General features: G+C 31.3%; 1 protein-coding gene and 1 long non-coding RNA gene across 2 annotated transcripts in view; both read right to left on the bottom strand.

Annotated features, from left to right (window-relative positions):
* Positions 1 to 535: 535 nt before the first annotated feature.
* On the bottom strand, positions 536 to 1957 carry SPR (Sex peptide receptor). The gene has a single exon (XM_067289399.1). It carries the CDS (start codon positions 1861 to 1863, stop codon positions 820 to 822), a length of 1044 nt encoding a protein of 347 aa, XP_067145500.1. The 5' UTR covers positions 1864 to 1957; the 3' UTR covers positions 536 to 819.
* A 15834-nt stretch (positions 1958 to 17791) lies between these two features.
* The window catches only part of LOC136990938 (uncharacterized), a 70794-nt gene continuing 68052 nt past the window's right edge, over positions 17792 to 20533 (bottom strand). The window contains exon 3 of the long non-coding RNA XR_010883127.1: positions 17792 to 17866. This is a non-coding gene — a long non-coding RNA (uncharacterized lncRNA). The remainder of the gene's footprint in view (positions 17867 to 20533) is intronic.

The raw sequence follows: 20533 nt of genomic DNA, 5'->3' as shown, positions 1-20533 counted from the left end.
TTGAAAATTTGGCACTCTTCGAGGACTGTGTCGATTATGCTCAATCGTTGAACACATTCTGTAATCTCTTTTAAGTTTTACACTTTCGGAATGGGTACCACATTCGGCAGTATCTGAAGATTAAGGTCTTTGCATAGCATGAATTATCTCGTACAAGTAAAATGTTTAATGCGTGCAGCGCCAAAAGTACCTCGGTGGTAAGTTTGACATTAATTTTTTCTATTATGAAAATGTATTCCGCAGATGTTGAAATGACACCGTACCAAATTTGGTTGCATTTGGACTGCTAAATATCTCTGTAGACAGCGTTTAATAGGGATATTTTAATTACAATTACAATAAAAATATTTAAATTATAAGTCAGTTTGATTATTCTTAGTAAGACGAATGGTTTTCCTGTATGAAAATACATAAAAATTTTAATTACTATTGGAATTTTTGATAGTGTATACAGAAAAATTATTGATTATGGAAAGAATTTGAAAGAACTACAAGCAAAAACAATTTTAATAATTACTTTTTTCATTTAGCACTCATACCAAATACACACATAATATATTGCCTTACTTTGGCCACGCGTACGGATACACTAAATAGAACATACATATAGATATATTGATGAACAATCATCCGCAGCTGATGTATCTATACTAAAAGAGCCCCTGATTTAGTATAGATAGCATCGCTGTTTCTTGCTGTTCATACTTATGGTATCAACATATGCACGTTTTTTTGTTTTTAAAATACGAATTTATATACTTTAAATTTGGATACGACCATGATGTATAATAAATTCACGCTGAGCATCATATTGTGTTTTTAGAGGATTGTTTCATTTGTGGATGTACGAGGTCCGTTGACGAGTGAATAACGAGAAGATCCTTCCCTTCTAGTTGTTAGTTTGCCGAGCATGAAAAGATTTTTGAATGTTTCTCGAAACTGTCTACACATTCCACAATAAATAGCAAAATTAACAGGATAACTGAACATGATGAAAAAATTTGTAAACAAAATGGTTGCGTTCAAATCATTGTAATCTGCAATGTTTAAATCGAGGGCATTTTGCATGACATGCAACAGTGTAGTGACTGCTAACGGTATCTCGACTGCCAAAAATACAGTCACTACGACAATTAACATTAAAGTAGTACAATTACTATCTCTTAATTTCTTACATTCGCTTTTACGATTCTCGTTGAACAATCTTTCACGTTTTCTCTGCGCTTCTTTAAGGGCCTTCAATAGAAGCACGTTGAGGACGACCAAAGCTGTACAGGGACCAATGTGTACAAACACTATGCGAAAACCGTAATAAAACGTAAAATATGCATTTTCTGTAACAAATTCTCTCACCCATCGAGCTGTTTGAAACCCGCATCGCCAATGAAATTCACCATTTACGGGGAATTTTATGGAATCGTATTCTCTATCGAAGAATCGAGTTGATTGATGAAACAGAGAAAATACAAACACCCAAACCATGGCTCTTAAAACTTTGGGCACTTGGCACCAAGTACGAGCCGTAGTTGGATGACATACGTAAATATATCTTTGTACAGCCAACAATAACGTTAACCATATAGAAGCCGTATGAAAGAAACTGGGTAAAATTTCAATCATGCAATGATAAGCGTAACAGGCAGATGGTGGATATAGAACCTTTGCGTGATTTCCTAGTGTATACATGTAAAAATACCAAGGTGCAGGAAATAATAGTGTTAACATATCGGAAATTGCCATGGCCAAGAGTACTAAATTAGTCGGTGTCCTCATGTGCCTCTGCGATAACACCACGACTATTAAGGTATTGGCAACGATCGTCACTAGAAGCAGAAACGGCATGATGTAACCAAACAAAGGCATAGCGTAACGGAATGGCAAGTCCCGCGAAACATTAACCAGATTAAAAGTTGTATTTAGAAAAAATGGTGATTCCTCTGTGGAATGGTTTGATATGCTTTGTGTTATCGATGCTATCTATAAATGATACTATGTGTTCGGTGATTATTTTTGTAGTTGTTTCCGACTCCATTTTCTTCTGTTTCGTATACGCTGTAGTAGACGATAGGTCACCGAATATTAAAGCAAACTAACTGATATTGAAAATGCCAACGAAAAAACTCGTGGTTCATTATCGGCAATCAAGCACTTCACTTTGATTTTTCTTTGGTTGACTATAAACACCTGAAAAATAAACATTTCTCTTGTTATATAATAAAATTAGCATAAGAATTTTAAAATTTAAATAAGTTATAATAAAATATATTTGATTTGAATTATGAGTTATTGTAGCGAATCCATTTCGCCGTCGGTTGAAATGAATACATAAATTTGTATATCGTAGTGAATATGAAAAATGTATGAGAAAAGGAAATTCTTAAATATATTTAGCATTTATATCAAGAAATTTGCAAATGTTTCGAGTATTTCCTAATAAAAATTCCTAATTCAAAAACATAAATAAAAAATTATACAGCAATTTTCAATATATAACCATCGACTCCGCTGTCTGGTCTTGTGATGTGAAAATGACAAAGGCCCACCAGTGGCTAAATCGATAAAACACTGTATACTGGTAGTTGGTCGCGGTTCGAACCTCACCAAAGGATTGGCCACGTGGAGTTTCCCGAGTTTTCTTACTTCTACATAGGGTCGAACGAGATTCCCTCCAGAAGAATTTTCTGTAGGAAAATACGTGAAGTAAATTTTATGTGCCAGTCTGCAGACGAGGCGCAAATCCGCGACCAACTACTAGTGTTCAGTGTTAATCTCATTTTCTTTTAAGAACACGAACTTGAAGTCATTAAATGTAATGTATTGTGAACTAATATTTTAAATAGAGAATACTTTTTAAAACATCATAAGTTTTTCTTGGTATTTTAATCCTCCATCTCTTGCTACTCTACTTAGTGTTCAGTGTAAATTGTTTTATGCTAATTAACTAACTAAACCCCCATCAGTAGCCGAGTTAATAAAACCAACGAATATATGTAGTTTGACACGTGTCGTGAGTTCGCCTCCCACCAAACGAGCCGTCCGAGTGGAGGTTCCGGATTTTCTTTACTTTTCTAACGCTTAAATAAGGCAAAGAAAATTTCCTGTGGTAAAACAGTCCCTAGTTAAGTGTTAGAAACAAAGATGTAAAACTAACTCCTATTTATATACGCGAAGAAAATGCGGAAAACTTCACTGTTGGTCATTAGCATTCAATAGTTTTGTCTGCTTGGCTACTGGTGGGTCTAGAACATTAGAATTGATGGATAATATAAAGCAGACTCTGCTTCATATTATATTGATAATGTTATAAAATATAAAGTTTCATTCTAAAATTGATTTTTACGAACAATTATCACAGTCATCCCAATCCACCAATTGAGCGATGACATTCAGATTAGCTTCACTTAAAAATTTATTTATTTTATAACAACTTAATGCAATAAAGTAATTATATGTGGATGAGAAAGTTTGGGATAATGAATAGTTTCGGGGAAAGAAAGAAACCTTCATTTGTACAAAGTAAACAGGCTATTTTCAGTGCCTTTAATGTAAATAGTATGAAGAGAATCTTATTACACTATCTTACAATTTGCAGCAACGGTATTCTTTTGCACCTCTCTAAAATTAAATCTGTGAATAATGCCTCTAGATATAAGTAAAAAAAGAAGAAAATTATTAAAAAACCGCGTCAAAGTATTGATTGAAAGAACAACTTTCAAGAAAATTTTATTTAGTTTCCTGAATAATATTGATTAACCATCTTATCTGTTGAAAAAATAAATTTAATTATAGATTTAACTTGAAATTTTGTGAAAAGATTCCGCTTGATTGAATATTTGTCAATATATACATATATTTTTTTTTTCTTTTCCCAACAAAAGTAATATTAATAAATTTTTAAAAACTCTGCAAAGATGCAATGTGTTAAAATTCATAAAATATTTCATGTAATTGCTGTAATTTAATCTAATTATTTAGTTGAAAAATCGAATTTTTTGCTTTATTTTTTTAAAATTAAATAAATACGTAAAAATATATTTTGTTTTTGCTTCAAAAATAAGATTTTTAACGAATCATTTCGTAATATTATTGAAAATTATGTTCGGATGACTTACCACTTCGCATTTTGTTATACTTATATAAAATATTAGTTTTATTTTCTGAATTTCACAATTTAAAATCATAAATTCTACATAATAACACAGAAAGTAATGTAATAATTGTTAAATACGTTATCAAATAATGACATTTCATAACCCATTAGTGGGAAGTGAATAGAACTACTAAAAATTGGTCGCGGGTTCGTACCTGACCAACAGGCTGGCCACTTGGAGTTTTCGGGTTTTATTCACATATCTAACAATTAAATAGGAAGCAGTTTACCATAGAAATCTTCACAAACCCGTTTCCGGCAGATCTCTCGTGTGTGAATTTCATGAAATTTTCACGTAAGTATTTAATTCAATTTCTTGTAAATAGTTTTTAAGCAATTTTCCAAGAAAGAAGACTCCCTATTTAGGTATTAGACACGTGAAGAAAGCCCAAAAAACTCCACGTGGTCAGTCCACTGATGAGGTGCGAATCCACGACCAACCATCAGTGTTCGGTAGTGTTAGCCACTTGGCCACTGGCGGGGTAAATAATTTAAATCAATTAAATTTAAAGTTTTTCAAGTCTTCGTCACACAACTAACAAAGTAATCAAGCAACTTTAATGACTGATCGTTGAGATCATAATAAAATATCGATTTAAAGATCATTTATATTTAAATATTCTCTAATATCGATAATTTTACGACGTTCTAAATTATAAAATCCGAAATTTATTATTAAGAGCATCCATAATTTGGAGCCATTTCAATATAATCTACTGATAATAAAATGGATGGTTGGAGAAGATTTGAATCATGGGGAAAGAATTGGTTGTTTAAATGCTTATATATTCATTAATTTCAAAATATTTTCCAATAATAATTATAATAATAACTTTTTCTTTACTATTAATTCTTGTTGTAGACACGGTTGAGATGTCAAAATCTAAAGTTATAAGAGAAATAGTTTGATAAATACCATAATAATAACGATACATATCATAACAACCGTCTAACTATGTAATAAAGTTATCAGAATAACCATTAGATATGAAAGTAACAAGAATTCTTCGTACAGAACATTGATAATAAACAGAAAACAAAATAATTCATATACGAAATACTGGTTAAAGCACCCCATAAAAATCTTTTATCGCACCCAGCCCTGGTTAAACAGTAATTTAAATTTAATAATATAAAATAAAGGTTTAAAAGTAAAGAAAAATTTTCGAATTTTTTTTTCACTTAAAAATTGCTAAAAGTTTATCGCTGAATTGACCATTCTTTCCTTAACTGGAAGAAAATATCCGAAAACGAAAGAATCTGTGACCATTTCCAACAACACAATTGAAAAATTGGATTATTTTAAGACAGCAAATGTGAACGTTTTGACAGACCAAAGTGAAGCCAAACCTAATAAAAACTTACTCAGTAAATCAAAGGAAACACTTTATTTTGTTTAAGACTTGTCCAGGGATTTGATAAAAATAAGCTAAATTTTTTCTGTGGGAAAAACATCTTTTCTTTTAATTCTGTAAGTTATAAAAAATTTTTTAAAATTTATTTCAAAGTATTAATCTTTTGTTTTTCAACGAGCAATTATTTATCTGACATCGTCTTAATATCAGGCTGCAACTTTTAATCATATTTTTTTTCATTTTTAATGTAAAATATATGCTCTCCATTTCAAATTAGTAATGGCTTGCCCCTGTACATCAGACTTTTCCTGCTGGCAACAGAGTCGTGCCGGTCATCTATCTAACTCCTTTAGGGGAAAATTTTTGAATTGAAATAACATAAGTCGGAGTCTCTTCTCCTTAAGCTTTCCATCTGATTCCATTTATGAAATCAAGGAAGGACAGACAAATAGACGACAGTGACGATAATGGGAATTCATTGGTCTATAATGATTTTTAACAGTGATTATTAAGTTATTAAATACAGGCTGCAATTTTCAAAATTTGAAGACCTATAAATTCCCACTGCCTCCTGTCTGTCTGTTCTTCCTTAATCTAGAGAACGATGAAAGTATGGGAAGCTTAGGGGGTAGGAGGCCCCGATTAACTGTATACGAATTTACAGTCTTGGCCGGAAGTCACGTTATTTCAATTCAAAAATTTTCTACTGAACGGAGTTAGATGGCCGGTATGAGTATTGTTAACAGGAAAAGTATAAAAGTATGATGTACAGGGGCAAGACAATACTAAAACTGAAAGCACTGTGACGGCCCGGCATTGCGATAATAACAATTGCTCGTTCTAATATAGAATTTGAATGTTTCTATTTATAAATAGTTTGTTTTTTATTTTACCCGTGTCTTCATATTAAAAAAAGTTAGTGAAATCAATGAAATAAGGAAGACTTGCACTTAGTTTTTGATTTCTCTTATCACTTAAGAAATTCTCGAGGATAACAATCAGGTATCAAGTAGAGATTTTCCTGTTTCCTCTTATAACCTTTGTAAATTGCTACGTATTATATAACAAAGTAGTACAGTCAATAATACATTTAATATTGCAGGAATGCTTTCCTTTTGTGCATCACACACCAAGAACAATTCTTTAAATAAATTGTTAATACATACTTTAATTTGTAACAAATCATATCTAATTATATCTCACAATTTTTATAAAAGAAGTAACATGGATCTTTGATATTTTTACACTAAAAAAATAAATAGAATAAAATTACAAATTCTCTCCAACTATTTCTCTATAAAATACAATTAGTTGAAATTTTTAACTCTGATATGCATGAACTATCCATTAGTTAAGTCAATAATAAATTGTAATTAAAACTATTTAATTTATGTTAAAAAAGATAGATCAAGCCATGCATGCTTTCCACCCCAAAGAACAAAATCCAGTGAAACGTTGCGAATTATTCGTCAATGTAAACAGTCGAGATACAACGAATATCTTTCAGACTACTTAAAATTGTTCAGTTTTTATGAAAATTAATTTAAAAATACACATTAATACTGCATTTTATGTAGTTTTTATGTTAGTTTTTACGTAGTTTACTTGGTAGATAAGTAATCTAATGCTGTATAGCAACATAGCTTACGCTTATAATTAGCATACATCATGCATGCTAATTATATAAAACGTGCATATTTATAAACAGTTTTATTGTTAATTATAATCAAATTTTATAGGAGAATTTTCGTGTACTAAATCGACTTTTAGTTGACATTTAACTAAGAAACTCTCACTGAGCATACGCTACCTGAAGCAATGTAATTAAGTCTTTCATCTGTTCATTATCAGAAACATCTTTCATGAAGAACTATTCTACTGTAATTGTGCAATTATGACTGTTATTAAGAATGTCTGAAGAATCAATAACGGAAAAAAAACAAAACTGTATTAACTATAGTCATCGAACTAGAATTCAATCAAGTTTAATTTGCAATTAAAATTAATGTTATATTCTACAGTACATTCAGGATTTTTCATAATCTAAATCATTATTTAAAAGGCCATTTCCCATCCTACGACAGGATGGACAAAGCGGTTAGGCCCACCTTAACTCTCTGAGGGTTCCGGAATCGAGCTCTGTTAGTCAAAAAAGCCCAAGAACTTTTTATGAGCGATGGTGAGGGCCCCTCCCTCACCATCCAGCCACTCCATTGGGCTTGACCAAACTCGTAACGGGTTCGATTAAAAAAGGCCTTCTTGGTTCCCTAGAGAGGTAATAACTTACCAGAAAAATTGACAGTATATGAAATTTAGTCGATTTTTTGGGCCATTAGTGGACGAGTAGATAACACTACTGAACATTAGGAGTTGGTTGTGGGTTCGAATCTCACGTTTCACGTAATAGAGACCAGTTTCTTCATAGAATAGGGAGTTGGGGCCTAAATAGGGACTACTTTCCTCATTCGATCTGCCGAGGGATTTCACACTTGTCGCATTTACTTGTACAAATAAACGAATATTAATCGATGATTATTTAGAATATGTTGCAGTTGCAGGGCATACAACCTATTTATTTTATATTTTACATGATTTATAATCGTACAATTAATTTAAAAGAGAACGGAGAAGTTTCAGAAACCTTAAGTTGATGTACAAAATGCGTGCAACATCGTATTAATCTACCGCAAAATATTAGTTTATGAAGCAATTACAAAGTATGTAATTATAAATTTCCAGCAAGAGCACACAATACGAAGTTGATACGAGGTTAAGCAACCCTGCGATAACGTTTGCGTGTATGAAAACTGCAATATTGCCATTTAAAGTGTGCGCGGTCTGCCGAAAAATCTTATTTTAAACAAAGCTCATTCCACAATAAGTTAAGCTTTAGAATTGTAACTTCAATCAACGTGATTTATGTATTAATTAGCATGTATAAGTGCATTTATTTATTAATTTTTCTAGTTTATTTTCTGGACTTTCACTTAAATGGGATCATTTTCTTATAGAAAGTCCTCCCAGGAGGCACACTTCTTGGCATATAGCCCGTGTGTTGCATTGTCTTACCCACGAATACAAAAATTCCAATATATTTATAGAAGGGTTTACAGAAAAAGTGTTTACCTTATTACAGTCGTTATAAATTATATAATATGATATATGTAAGCGCCATTAACTGAATGCTTTCTTTCCATTCATGGCAACCATCCGATGTATGTGCACACAGGCGTGACAGATGTGTCCATTCAGGTGTCCATTGTGTGTTCTGTTTGAATGACCCTGTATTTATTTGCGTGTAACATACTGTATATAACATAATTATTTTCTTTTCAATATATAGATATAAAGACATTTTACAGCACCCTAATTAACTTATAACCTATGCTCGGTCAAGGCTCTTAGTAAAGCTTGTATTTTAAGTTATATGCCTTATACACATCTATATATCTTCAAACGATTCAGGCATATAATATGTATATATGTAGCTATATAAACCTCGATGTAGTGCCACTATTTGTTCTTTAAAATTGGCATTAAAAATCGAGCATGGAGCTATACTGAAGAACTTCAAACAGTATGAGAGGTATTTATTTATATACAAGTTTGAGTTTATAGATCACTCGATTTAGTGGACAATAAAGAAATCTCTATTTAATATTTATAGGAAAGTAACTCAATTTAGAAGGGAAATATATCGAAGTGTAATTTCATACCAAAGTATATAATCAAGTATTTTTTAAATTTGTTAAAGTTTTATTCAAAATATTCAGTGTATTAATACAGCCAAACCTGTAAACAACGGCCACTGACGGAAAGAAGAAAATGCCGTCGTTTGAAGGCGCATTTCAAAAGTGTCCGCCGTTTAGAGGTGCGTTATTGGAGGTCCGTTATTGGAGGTTTTACCAGAGCACGAAACATCAAAAGAGCATTGTAATGTATCTATAATAACTTTATATTACATAAAATGTCATAATTTTCTAAAACAATTATAATAGAAAGTAAATTTTATATATTCAAATATTTCAATTCATTATAATTATTAATAATTAAATTTCAATAATATTTAACAGTAATTTAATAAAATAAAATTATAAATTATGTAACGTATAAAAATAATCCAAAAAAATTCTTTATTCTGCAAAGAAAATCGAATTAATGGGTAAAAATTTGTATTTTTGATTAAATTGCATTTGATAAACAAGATTAATGGTGACTTGACTTAACACGAATATGTAAAAAGTCAAAAAATTATTCAATAGAACTGTTAAATTCTAACGAATAGAAAGAATTTTGTTGAAACAAGTAGCTATAAAAGAGGAAAGAAAATTGAAATCCACAAATTCTTTTCGAGCTTAAGACTGACTTAAACCTTAAACAAATTTTATTTTGTTGGAAATGGGTTTTCTTACAGGAAATTCTTTTACAACATTTTATAAAACTCCCGAAAATACTCTTGTACTTAAATTATTGGCCAATTAATAGATAAATATATTAACAATAAATGTCAATATAATTAGAGCAGGATTAAAAGAGCATAGCAGACGCTTTCTTCAGCTTCTCTATTGTCTTGTATATATGAAAATAAAAAAAATATTAAAAATATACGAAATTTTAATAAATAATATTCCCTTATTGGATTAAAGGTAACACGACACATCGAGGCAGACTTTCTAGGACACGAAAAAAAATCCCCAGAAAATCACATAGTTTCGATAATTATTTTTCACCTATAACGTGTCCTTTGTGTTCCTCGAGTCTTATCTTTTAGTACTTTATTTAATATATCATCTGTATGGCGATTCATTTTCGGCTTATGGACTCGATTTCTATCACGGACCAAAACTAGCTCTAATTTGTAAGTCAAATCGTTGCCTAGAAAAGTTTCTGGTAATTTTGTATGTAATTTATTACAGAATATATTTTCTAGCTTTGATCTTTTGCTTTACACTGTCTTTAATAACGACAGATTTGAAGATAATAAATACATAATCCCCGATTAAAGCTCGGATGAAAGATAAAAGAGATAAAAATTTATAGTGATAAAAAAGAGCACGAAAACAATAGATTTATAAATAAAGTTTCGAGTCGTTTTAAACTTTGAGCAGTAGAAAATTTATTGAGTACTTCCTTGTAAGAAAAGTATGTGCACGAGCTTGACTGAAAATTATCACCGTATACGCCTACATAATTAAAATATGCTAACAGTTGAATTAAGTAAATAAAAGAATTAGAGGCTGGCACAATCAGTCAGTTAACTATTTAAGTTTTTCTGTAATTTATACACGAAGTTTACAGAAAATGAGTTCCTCCACGTTTCAACGAACAATTTGTGGCATCATAATACATCGAATAGCGTTAAAAACCGGCGTAAAATGGTTATAAATAGTTTGATTTCTGGACCATTTCGTACTTCTCTCGACTTAAAATTAGAACAATTGCAGTCAAAATAAGAGAAAGCGGAGATACAGATTTTGTTATAGCGTGGAAAGTAATTAAAGGACTAAGATAATTGCAAATAAAACTTTTCCTTTGCTTTCTTTCTGGATGTTTTATTATTTAAAATATAGAAGAATGTTGTTGGGATTTATTTTTTATACACCTTTTTTATAAAATAAATTTCTCATAAGTAAAACAATATCCAGGTAAATAAATATAATTTCGGGCATTTGACGATCATTTTCTGTCTCGATACATTATATTTTATTGACCAAAAGCAGTAAGTTGTAAAGTATTTAATGAGTTTGTATAGAACTTGAATCGTAAAGAATTATGAAATATTATTCCGAATTTATTATTTCTTTAAAAATGATTCATTATTCTAATGCATTTTACTGATTATTTCATGCTTTTACGTATTTTTATAGTAAATATAAAAAGTTTATCATTGTTTGTTAATTTTATATTTTTGCATGGACGGTCGATGACCGAGGCGGCTAAGGTACCACCTACCGCTCTGGGCGACCCGGAATCGAATTCAAGCGAGCAACTCGGGAATTTTTCAAGGGTGGTCTGTCCTCTCCTTCACTGAAAACCACAAAAAAACTGGTAGTTGGCGGTGGGTTCGCGCCTGACCAAAAGTCTCGTAAAGTTTTCTGTTTTCTTTACGTGTGTAACACCTAAATAGAGACCCCTTTCTTATAGAAAATCTTCCTTCTTAGCCCTTAGCAGATCGCTCATATGTTGCTTTGATATATGAAACCAAACCCATCCTTCGTTATAAGGCTTTAATCCACGATGAATAAGGATTTAAAAGACTCCCTTAATGCCCATGGGACAGAAAAGTCCATCATATTACAATGATTTCTTACGCTATCCGAGTTCAATTTTCTCCTTGTCTTCTACTTTATGTTCACAGAGTCTTCTCGATATTATTTCCAAGCTACTCTAGACGTGCAGTTCCTGTTCTCTCCTTCACACCAGTCACTTTTAAAACTGTTCCTTTCAATCCCATTGCTTGTATTCTACAAGTGTCTGCACTTAAAACTGAAAATCCATATAATATAAAGCAAAAAAATTAATAAAACAATTAAACATAAACTATAGCTATTCTGTCCTGTTAATTTACATAATTTAAACGCATATATAAAAGGGGAGGGCTCCTATTTAGCGTTACCAATGTGAAGAACACTCACCCACGAACTCCACACGAACCCACGACCAGTAGTTTTTGGCCTCTGAAACTATTCATTTTTATATTTATATGGTAATAAAACTGTGCAATTTTGGTACATTTTACACGATATATTGAAATTTTAATAATAAATGAACAGTGATTGGTTATTTACTTAATAAATAACCAATATTTTCCAACGTTTTCAATAAGTTTATTGTTAATTATACAGTAATTATATGACGTTAGCTGAAGAAGTTAGCAACGAGGATGAAAAAAGGACGTGTAATAAGTAATAAAAACATATTATCACCTTTAATGACTCATTTATTCTCACTAAATTCTCGAAATAAGGTAGCGATCGATAAACAGGAAAGGTTTATTGGTAGGTTATGACTTATATATAGGTAAGTACTATTATAAACTCGGTTTATAATAGTCATTCGTGTACAAAGAATAAAATTATATAATAAAAGATTTTATTACTGTAATGTAAAAATTGAAAATAAAATAGAAAACATTCTTAATGACAAACTGTTACATCATTATTGTTATTTTATTGCATTTTTACGCGTAAAAACAAGTTTATTTATATATAAAAGTTGATAAAACTACAGAATAGTAATCTGGAATAGGAAAATAAGCTTATATTTTAATCATTTTAAACTTTAAAATCACGCAACATATCAAAATCCGTGTCACGATATTCCTCTGTTGAGTTGTATTTCTAGCTTTTCCAAAAATTCTTGTTTTTTTCTATTTTTCTTTTTTTATAGAAGTCGAATATCGTAAAAGAAACAGATCAGAATGATGATGAATACGTGACCTGACTTTTTATCGTTTACAATTATTTTACTAATTTATACTAGAACAGAATATCCTGGACAGACAGACGAATAATGAAGAATTAAGAGTAGAAGAACAATTAAAAGAACGAATAATACGATTGGACATGTCTTCGGGCATGAAAGAAGTGTGGCACACTAGTGTTCTGTCCTTTTCTTCCTGGAAAATAGGAAGGGCAGAACAGAATTATTGAATGGCATCAAGGAAATAAGATCTTACTATTTGACCAAACAGCTGGTTAAGAGTCCCACTCACACCAATTCGTGGATCAAGAAAAGGTTTTGTGTGACAAGTAAGAAGAGGCACTTCGGGTGAAAAAAAAATGTTAAAAAAGACAGAAAAAAGTCCATGTTTATTTAATTACTCCACATGCTCGAACATTTCTTCATTGTATCAGAAAGTTGTTATTGTGAATGGTATTATGTTTCTTTTTTTTGTAGAGGCAATTCGGAAATAGGGTCATAGACCTCGCTCAGAGAACATTGAGAGGTCAAATATTATTTCTGATAGATTGCATAATAAAATTCATCTTTATATAATGAAAAGTATTTTTCTACGTCTACTGATAAGAGGAGCTAATTTGGTGAATAGTCTGTACGAGAGCTCTGTTTTTGTGGCATCTTTCTAACTTGCCAGCAACTTTTTCAAATGTTTTTACGTTGTTCTTAATTTCGTTGACAAAGTACCATTACTCTATTTTTTCTAGACCTTTATGTACATGTTTCTACCAGAAACTTGTAGGTATGGACTGAGAGCAGTTCACTCTGCCGATCACCGTTTACTGGCAGTTTCTTTACATTAGGAATGTCTAGAATTATCATCGAAAAGTTAAAATTTGACCATAGTTTTCACTGTGGAAAATTGTAGCAGCAACCCATGATTCTCAACGTCTCATTACTGGTGTTAGAGGTAATGGATGATTGGTACACTTTATGGAAAATCTTGGTGCACTTGTAGAACACTTCACTAGGACCATGAAATCTGTCAGATATTTATTTGTAAGGCAAAATCATTTCTGCTTCTCTCGCAGATCTGTGAATTGTATAAACTATACAGGTGGTATGTTTCAAATTCTGATACAAGCTGTGAAAATACAAGAAGCATTTAATTTGCCACATCTGTTATAACAAAATCATATCGTATCGTAAGCTACAGGTTTGCCACGATACTATTGAAGGCTGTCGAGTTAATTTTCTCAAGAAAAAGGAGATTTAAACAACATTGGTCTGATTTTGTTTCGATTGAGTGATGCAACTAGAATGTTAAGAAAGAATCTGTTGATTCGTCTAGCATAATATAAAGCCATCTATAGTATTTTTAATTTTTGTGATTGCTGAGTTATACAGTGGATTGATATAGATTAGCAGTTTCCTACTTGAGTTCCGTAGAATCCAGAGATCTACCAATAAAAGTTTTAGATTCTGTAATGAAATTAGATTTGGGCATTAATTATTAATCTAAATAATGTTTTCTTATGGAATAATTCTTAAAAGGAATCTATGCACAGACTACACGACTTACGTTTATATCTGTTGAAAAAATCCTCTGCGAAAATTAATCACTAAAAATTGACAGGATTGCAAAACATTTTATCAAGGTAAAAAGGACTCCACGATTAAAATAAGTTGGGAACTGCTGATATAGATTTTTTCAAGTGTACTTTTATCAGAAACAACTCTCTTGATGTACTTTTCTAAGTAACTTTTTAGAGAAGGATGTTGTAACACGAAGAATTAAATATCAGTTTGAATAAGCGCAGCAGTAATCCACGATTGTTTGGGAGTAGTTCCTTATTTTTTGATTCTTCATTCTTCACTTGTTTATCAGTTTTGTGGCTCGATCTGTGTTCTCTGATGCTTTCATCTACTCTACGTATGAGGTTACAGATGCCACAACACGCAATTGTTTTATCTGACACTGCGTATTTCTATGCAATATTTTTCAATTTGCCACGTATTTTACAAAATTATGCCTTCATAAAACAGTTCTCATGATTATAGACAACCAGCTAATCCTTCTGATTCTCATGTGATTCTTTCCTTCCCATGCTGTTCACCACTCAGGAGACAGTTGTAGACAAATGAAAGGATCCAACTGTGCAAAATTCTATGAAAAGCGCTAGGTAACCCTCTGCTAAATGTTCCTAAAATTGATGCTCCACCCGAAATGTTTCTTCATAGTGATGAGATTCGGCACCATAATTATTACTTGGGCAATCTGAAAAGAGGGGTATCTCCCGGGAGGACTTTCTTTGGAAAATTGATCTCTAGACACGTGTTAGACACGCGAAGAAAGTCAGGAAAACTCCACGTAGTCAAACGATTGGCGAGGCGCGAACCCACCACTAACTACCAGTGTTCAATGGTTTTATTCACTCTGCCATTGATGGGCGATTATGAAAAGAGAGAATACTCGAATATTTAACTTTAAAACTGGAATAAAAAATTAGAATTACGTAATTTTAATGTCACTTACATGACATTTCGTACAACCATATCGTTTCGACGAAGTTTGATTTTGGAATATTTCATAATAATAATTGCAATAGTTTAATATTAACATTTTTTGCCAATGTATATATATTATCGAGACGAGTTGATAATAATGATAATAATAATCAGTGCAGATCCCAAACGGTTAGGAGTTGAAAATTGAAATTTGGTACACAGTTAGGGTACGTCACGAGGACGCACACTAAGAAGGGATTTTTCGAAATTCCTCCCCACGGCGGAGAGGGACAGGATTAAGTCTTAACACTTCTATCAACAATGGAAGTGTTAAGTAACAATGGAATTGTTAAGAGAAAGCGACGTGCAAGACGCAGATGCAGTTTTTTTCGTTTTTGCGGGAAAATAGAACATATTTTTAGACCCATCAAAAATTCTCTAATTAGTATGGAAACAGGGGATCCCAATTCTTGCATTCTGTGAAAAAGGTTAGGTTGACTATAACGTAATAATCTTAATCTTCGCTACCGTTACTTTTGCCCGAGCAACGCCGGGCCTACCTGCTATTATACAATAAAATGTAAATAACGAAGTCCTATGAATCTGTGCAAGACTTGCCTCTTTAGTACGTAATTTAAACTTTAATGAATATAAAAGGTAAAAATGAAAAATAATTATTGTTAAACTTTATAAACTTTTTTTTTACAAATAATTTTTCTTTTTATTTTATTTTAATTTTGCTGATTAACCGAATAAAGACAGGACATTCACTTACCTTAACGAACTTAGTGACAGCGATTTTTTTGCTGATGTCTGAATATCGCGGTTCTTTAATTCGTAAACAACGATGCAATCGATTTAAGATACTCAATCTTGCTGTCAAGGGACTTGGACTATTAAATTTAGAGTTTTTAAAGAGCAAACCTTTTAAAGTTCACTTAATAATTGCTTAAGGAGTTTATGTAAAGTGACATAAAAGTAACACGTAATGAATTCATGTTAAAAACTATTTATTACGCAAGTGCATAGTTTATTTTTTATGTGCGTAGTTATTTTAATACTGTACTTAAAAATTATATAAAATACAATTTAGAATTAATCTTAATTGAGGAAAATGTATTATTTTTATGCATAAGCAAATGTATAGTTTAAGGATACATAAGAATGCGTGTTTTAGGGATACGTACTGTACGTGGCTTAGGAATACACCTTATAGATTGTATATTGTACATGTGGAGAAGATCCTAAAGTATTACGACCTAAAAGTTCATTGTTGCAACCCACAAAAGATTTCTTAGAAGTCTGATCTCTAGAAATCCATTGTCTTTCTTAGACAGGAAAGCTGGCAGACGTCACCTGAGCTCAGAAAAGAAAATACAGATGAATACATCTGTGTATAAAGAGAGTACTCTCAAATGAGATGCAGAAAAGTCTCCTTAGCAGAGTCGCGAAAGAGAGAATAAGCCGAGGAAGAAAGTTTTAGTCGATAGAAGTGTTTACGAAAGTGATTAAAACCAGTCACAATGTCAACCAGAAAGCGAACTTAGTTCTTTCCAAATGCACGAAAATAGAAGATCAGATACACAAAAAAAAACTACCTTACTGTGCTTTAAAATGGGTATTTTCCTCCACTATATATGATGATTAAAAGTAATCCGGCTTTTGACAGCTCAAGAAAAGGTAATGTTAGTGTATAGTTTAGGGATACAAGTAAGGTAGGTCAGTAGACAAGTGGACAAAACCACTGAACCTTGGTATTTGGTCGCATCGCCAACGACATGACCACGTGGAGTTTTACAGTGAAATTCTAGTTTCTTAATAAAGTATAGACTAAGAATATTGCGATATGAGACAATACTCAATCACATAATATCGGGTAAACGTTATTTATCGAAAACCTCATTATTAACCTCGATGGTTAATGTAACCCTTGGTGCCAAGATGGCGGCTCGTCTCTGATTCTAGCAAGGAAACAGTGGGGACGCACGTTCTAACCTAACCTATTCTAATAATTTGGTTGCTAATAATTATGGTAATTTATTAGAATAGGTTAGATTGGGTTAGAACGTGCGTCCCACTGTTTCCTTGCTGGAATCAGAGACGAGCCGCCATCTTGGCACCAAGGGTTACATTAACCAAATCGATTAACTTAAGCAGAATATTAATTGTTTATGAATATTTTTCCTTGGAAATTGGAAAAGTTTTTTTTTAATTTTGTATATTATTATATTAAAATGTGAGAAAATTTATTGAATGTCTTTGATACAAATTTCAGACAAAAATATATTCAGATTTGTTTTATTCTCAGTTAACATCTGCGTTTGACTTTCTTTGACAGATTCTATAAATACTTATATTGAGCAGAATGTAAAAGTCTATTCTTTTTCAATCAATTATATTTCCAGAAGTTCATACTTTCATTCTTAAGGATTCTTTCAATGCACTTCAAAATAATCTAAAAAAAGAAATTATTTTCCAAAATTCCTTCTGAAATAAATTTTTTCGAAAATAATTTTTATTAATTTTCAACACTTCTTTTAATTATTTTTGAATATGAAATATATATATATAAGTTTAAGTATAAAAAAATAATTAATTATAATAGTTGAAATATTCTACAAATAATATTTCAACTTGCAAATTTTTTAAATATTTAAATGTACAGACAAACTCGGTAATCCGACACGTGGACGAAGAACAGTGCCGGATCATCGGGAGTAAGATGAAGTAATGTTCAATCATTCGGAAAGCAAACAACTATCTTGTTTGCATGATATTAGTACAATATATTAATCAAAAACATAGAAGAGCAAGGAAATATGAAGGGAGAACAATCACACAATCGTAATGTTATTGTATTTTAGAGTTCTTAAATTAATTGTCAATTGTTTTCTGCCGATTTGTCATCAGAGCGCGCTGTCGTAGCCGTTAATAAATGTTGCCAATTTGGTGGCTTTTCGCTAAATTTAGTGGGACTGAAGCTACCGTAAGAAATTTAGTGGGTAGTGTAGTACGGTATTTTTGATGGAAAATTTCAGCGGACTGATTTTATATTTATACAATATTTTGTTATAAATACAACGTATCTTTCTTCGAGCAGCCTAAGATGAGGAGTCTAGCAATCTTTAATATCGTGTTCCCTTCGTGTTCGAGTACCCTACCGAGTGGATTAAGTCACTAAACGTGTCGAACAGTTAGTAGAGTGGACAACGGTGGAGTTTTCCGGGTTTTCATCTGTCTAACACCAAATACAGGCCAGTTTCCCATAGAAAGTCTTCCGGGGAGTCACTTTTCTCTTTGCAGATCGTCCATGTACTAGGTATTCATGAGTCCAATCCAATCCTGGGGATTCGGGTTCGAATTCGGACGAGTAATTTCAGCAATTTTTCGCGGGAGAATTGTCCCGAATATGGGGACATTTGGTAATCCGGCATTTTCGATAATCAGATCAAAATCTTCAATTGTTTCAACAAATTTTTATAATTTGCTGCTTTAAATTGACAAGGGATATTTAAGGTTCTTATTTTTAAATTTTTTCAAAAATTATAAGAATATTTTGAATATTTTCATGAGCAAAATAACTATTTATTTTGAATTATTTTGTGCTAAATAAAATACTCTAAATTTTATTTAGCACAAAATTAAGAAAATCGTTCCTTTATATTAGATAAATTGAATTTTATTTTAGATTAAGTGATCATCAATATGCCAGACAACAGTCTCTTCTTCTTTCCTTCTTTATATTTTCTGTTTGATATATATTTTTAAATATAAAATTTAAATTCGTACGCACTTCTTACAATTTATAATAGAAATACAAAGGGGGAAATTTGTTTAACTGTTCTAATTTCCCAACAGGTTGCTCGCGATCTCTTGTTCACTCATATATTAAGTTAAAAAAAGTAGTTAAATAACTACAAAACGTTGGAGAATGTTGTTTATATTAACTGTTTTCATTTAATTTTAAAATATTTCCGAAAATGTATTTTACTTTAAAGAAAATAAATTATTTCAAGAAACTTTTTGTATATTAATCATTTAAATATATGAATACAGTATATAAATTTATTACAAATATTTATCATCGGTGCAACGTACAATTGATGTACAGTATTATACTTTGAAATATTTTGTTTGAAAAATAAAATAAAATAAATTTTAAATTTAAATAATTTCAATTATTTTACAAAATATTTTAATAAGTAATTAAAACGATTTAAATACTTGAAATTGCTGCATTTTCTTAAAAAATTAATTGTTAAAAATTGTGCTTTATTAATAAAACGAAACCTCGGTATACCGCCCTCCTAAATAACACTACACTCGATTTAGTGCTAACTGGTGGTGGCATTTAACATAAAGGAAATGTATCGCGAATTAGAAATTATTATAGGTGTATATAAAGCACTCAGTCGCGGGTTCGTGCCTCACTAACGTGCTGGCCACGTTGATTTTTCCGGTTTTCTTTGCGTGCCTAACACCTAAATAGGGGTGAGTTTCCCTATAGAAAGTCCTCCCGGGGGCAACCCCCCTTGGCAGATTGCTTTATTCCATAAATCCAATTCGAAATATGATTCAGTTTTTTAAATTGAATTCAAGGAATTTGCTTTTTAAGGGTTTTTTTTGTTTATTCAATTTCGCCAAAGTCTATACATCAGTAGAATACGTAATATTATTGAATATATATCTCATAGTATTAAGTAATACTAGAGGGAACTGTAGACTACAGCTCCTGTTCTAGGTGTACAGTACAGACATACAGACATTTAAATTTATTCAAACAAATATCTTTATCATAAAGTATAATAAGCAATATTGAATTTAGTATGTAATCCATTAAGTAATATTCGAAAATAATTATATATTCCATAAAAATTAAACATATATCGTGTAGTTTGTTATTTGCTTTTTGATTTTATACTGGAATAATACAAAAATCCATCCGAAGACAAATTATTAAGTTCAAAATCTAATTCGAAGAAATAAATAAAGCTTAAAGTATAAATTTTACTCTATAAGCTATCCCAAAAAAGAAACTTAAGCCTAGAACAAATGATACTTGTTCTGATTTCATACTGAACCCACGTTCTTAGAAAACTACGGCAGAATTTAGAAGTTATGC

This window comes from Centruroides vittatus, unplaced genomic scaffold, assembly GCF_030686945.1.
Source record: "Centruroides vittatus isolate TY-2023 unplaced genomic scaffold, ASM3068694v2 contig_1381, whole genome shotgun sequence".
NCBI lineage: Eukaryota > Metazoa > Arthropoda > Arachnida > Scorpiones > Buthidae > Centruroides > Centruroides vittatus.
This window is presented reverse-complemented; position numbering and strand designations above follow the sequence as displayed.

Coding starts and splice junctions, on each gene's coding strand:
- SPR (XM_067289399.1), bottom strand. CDS start 1,863: ATGCCTTTGTTTGGTTACATCATGCCGTTTCTGCTTCTAGTGACGATC.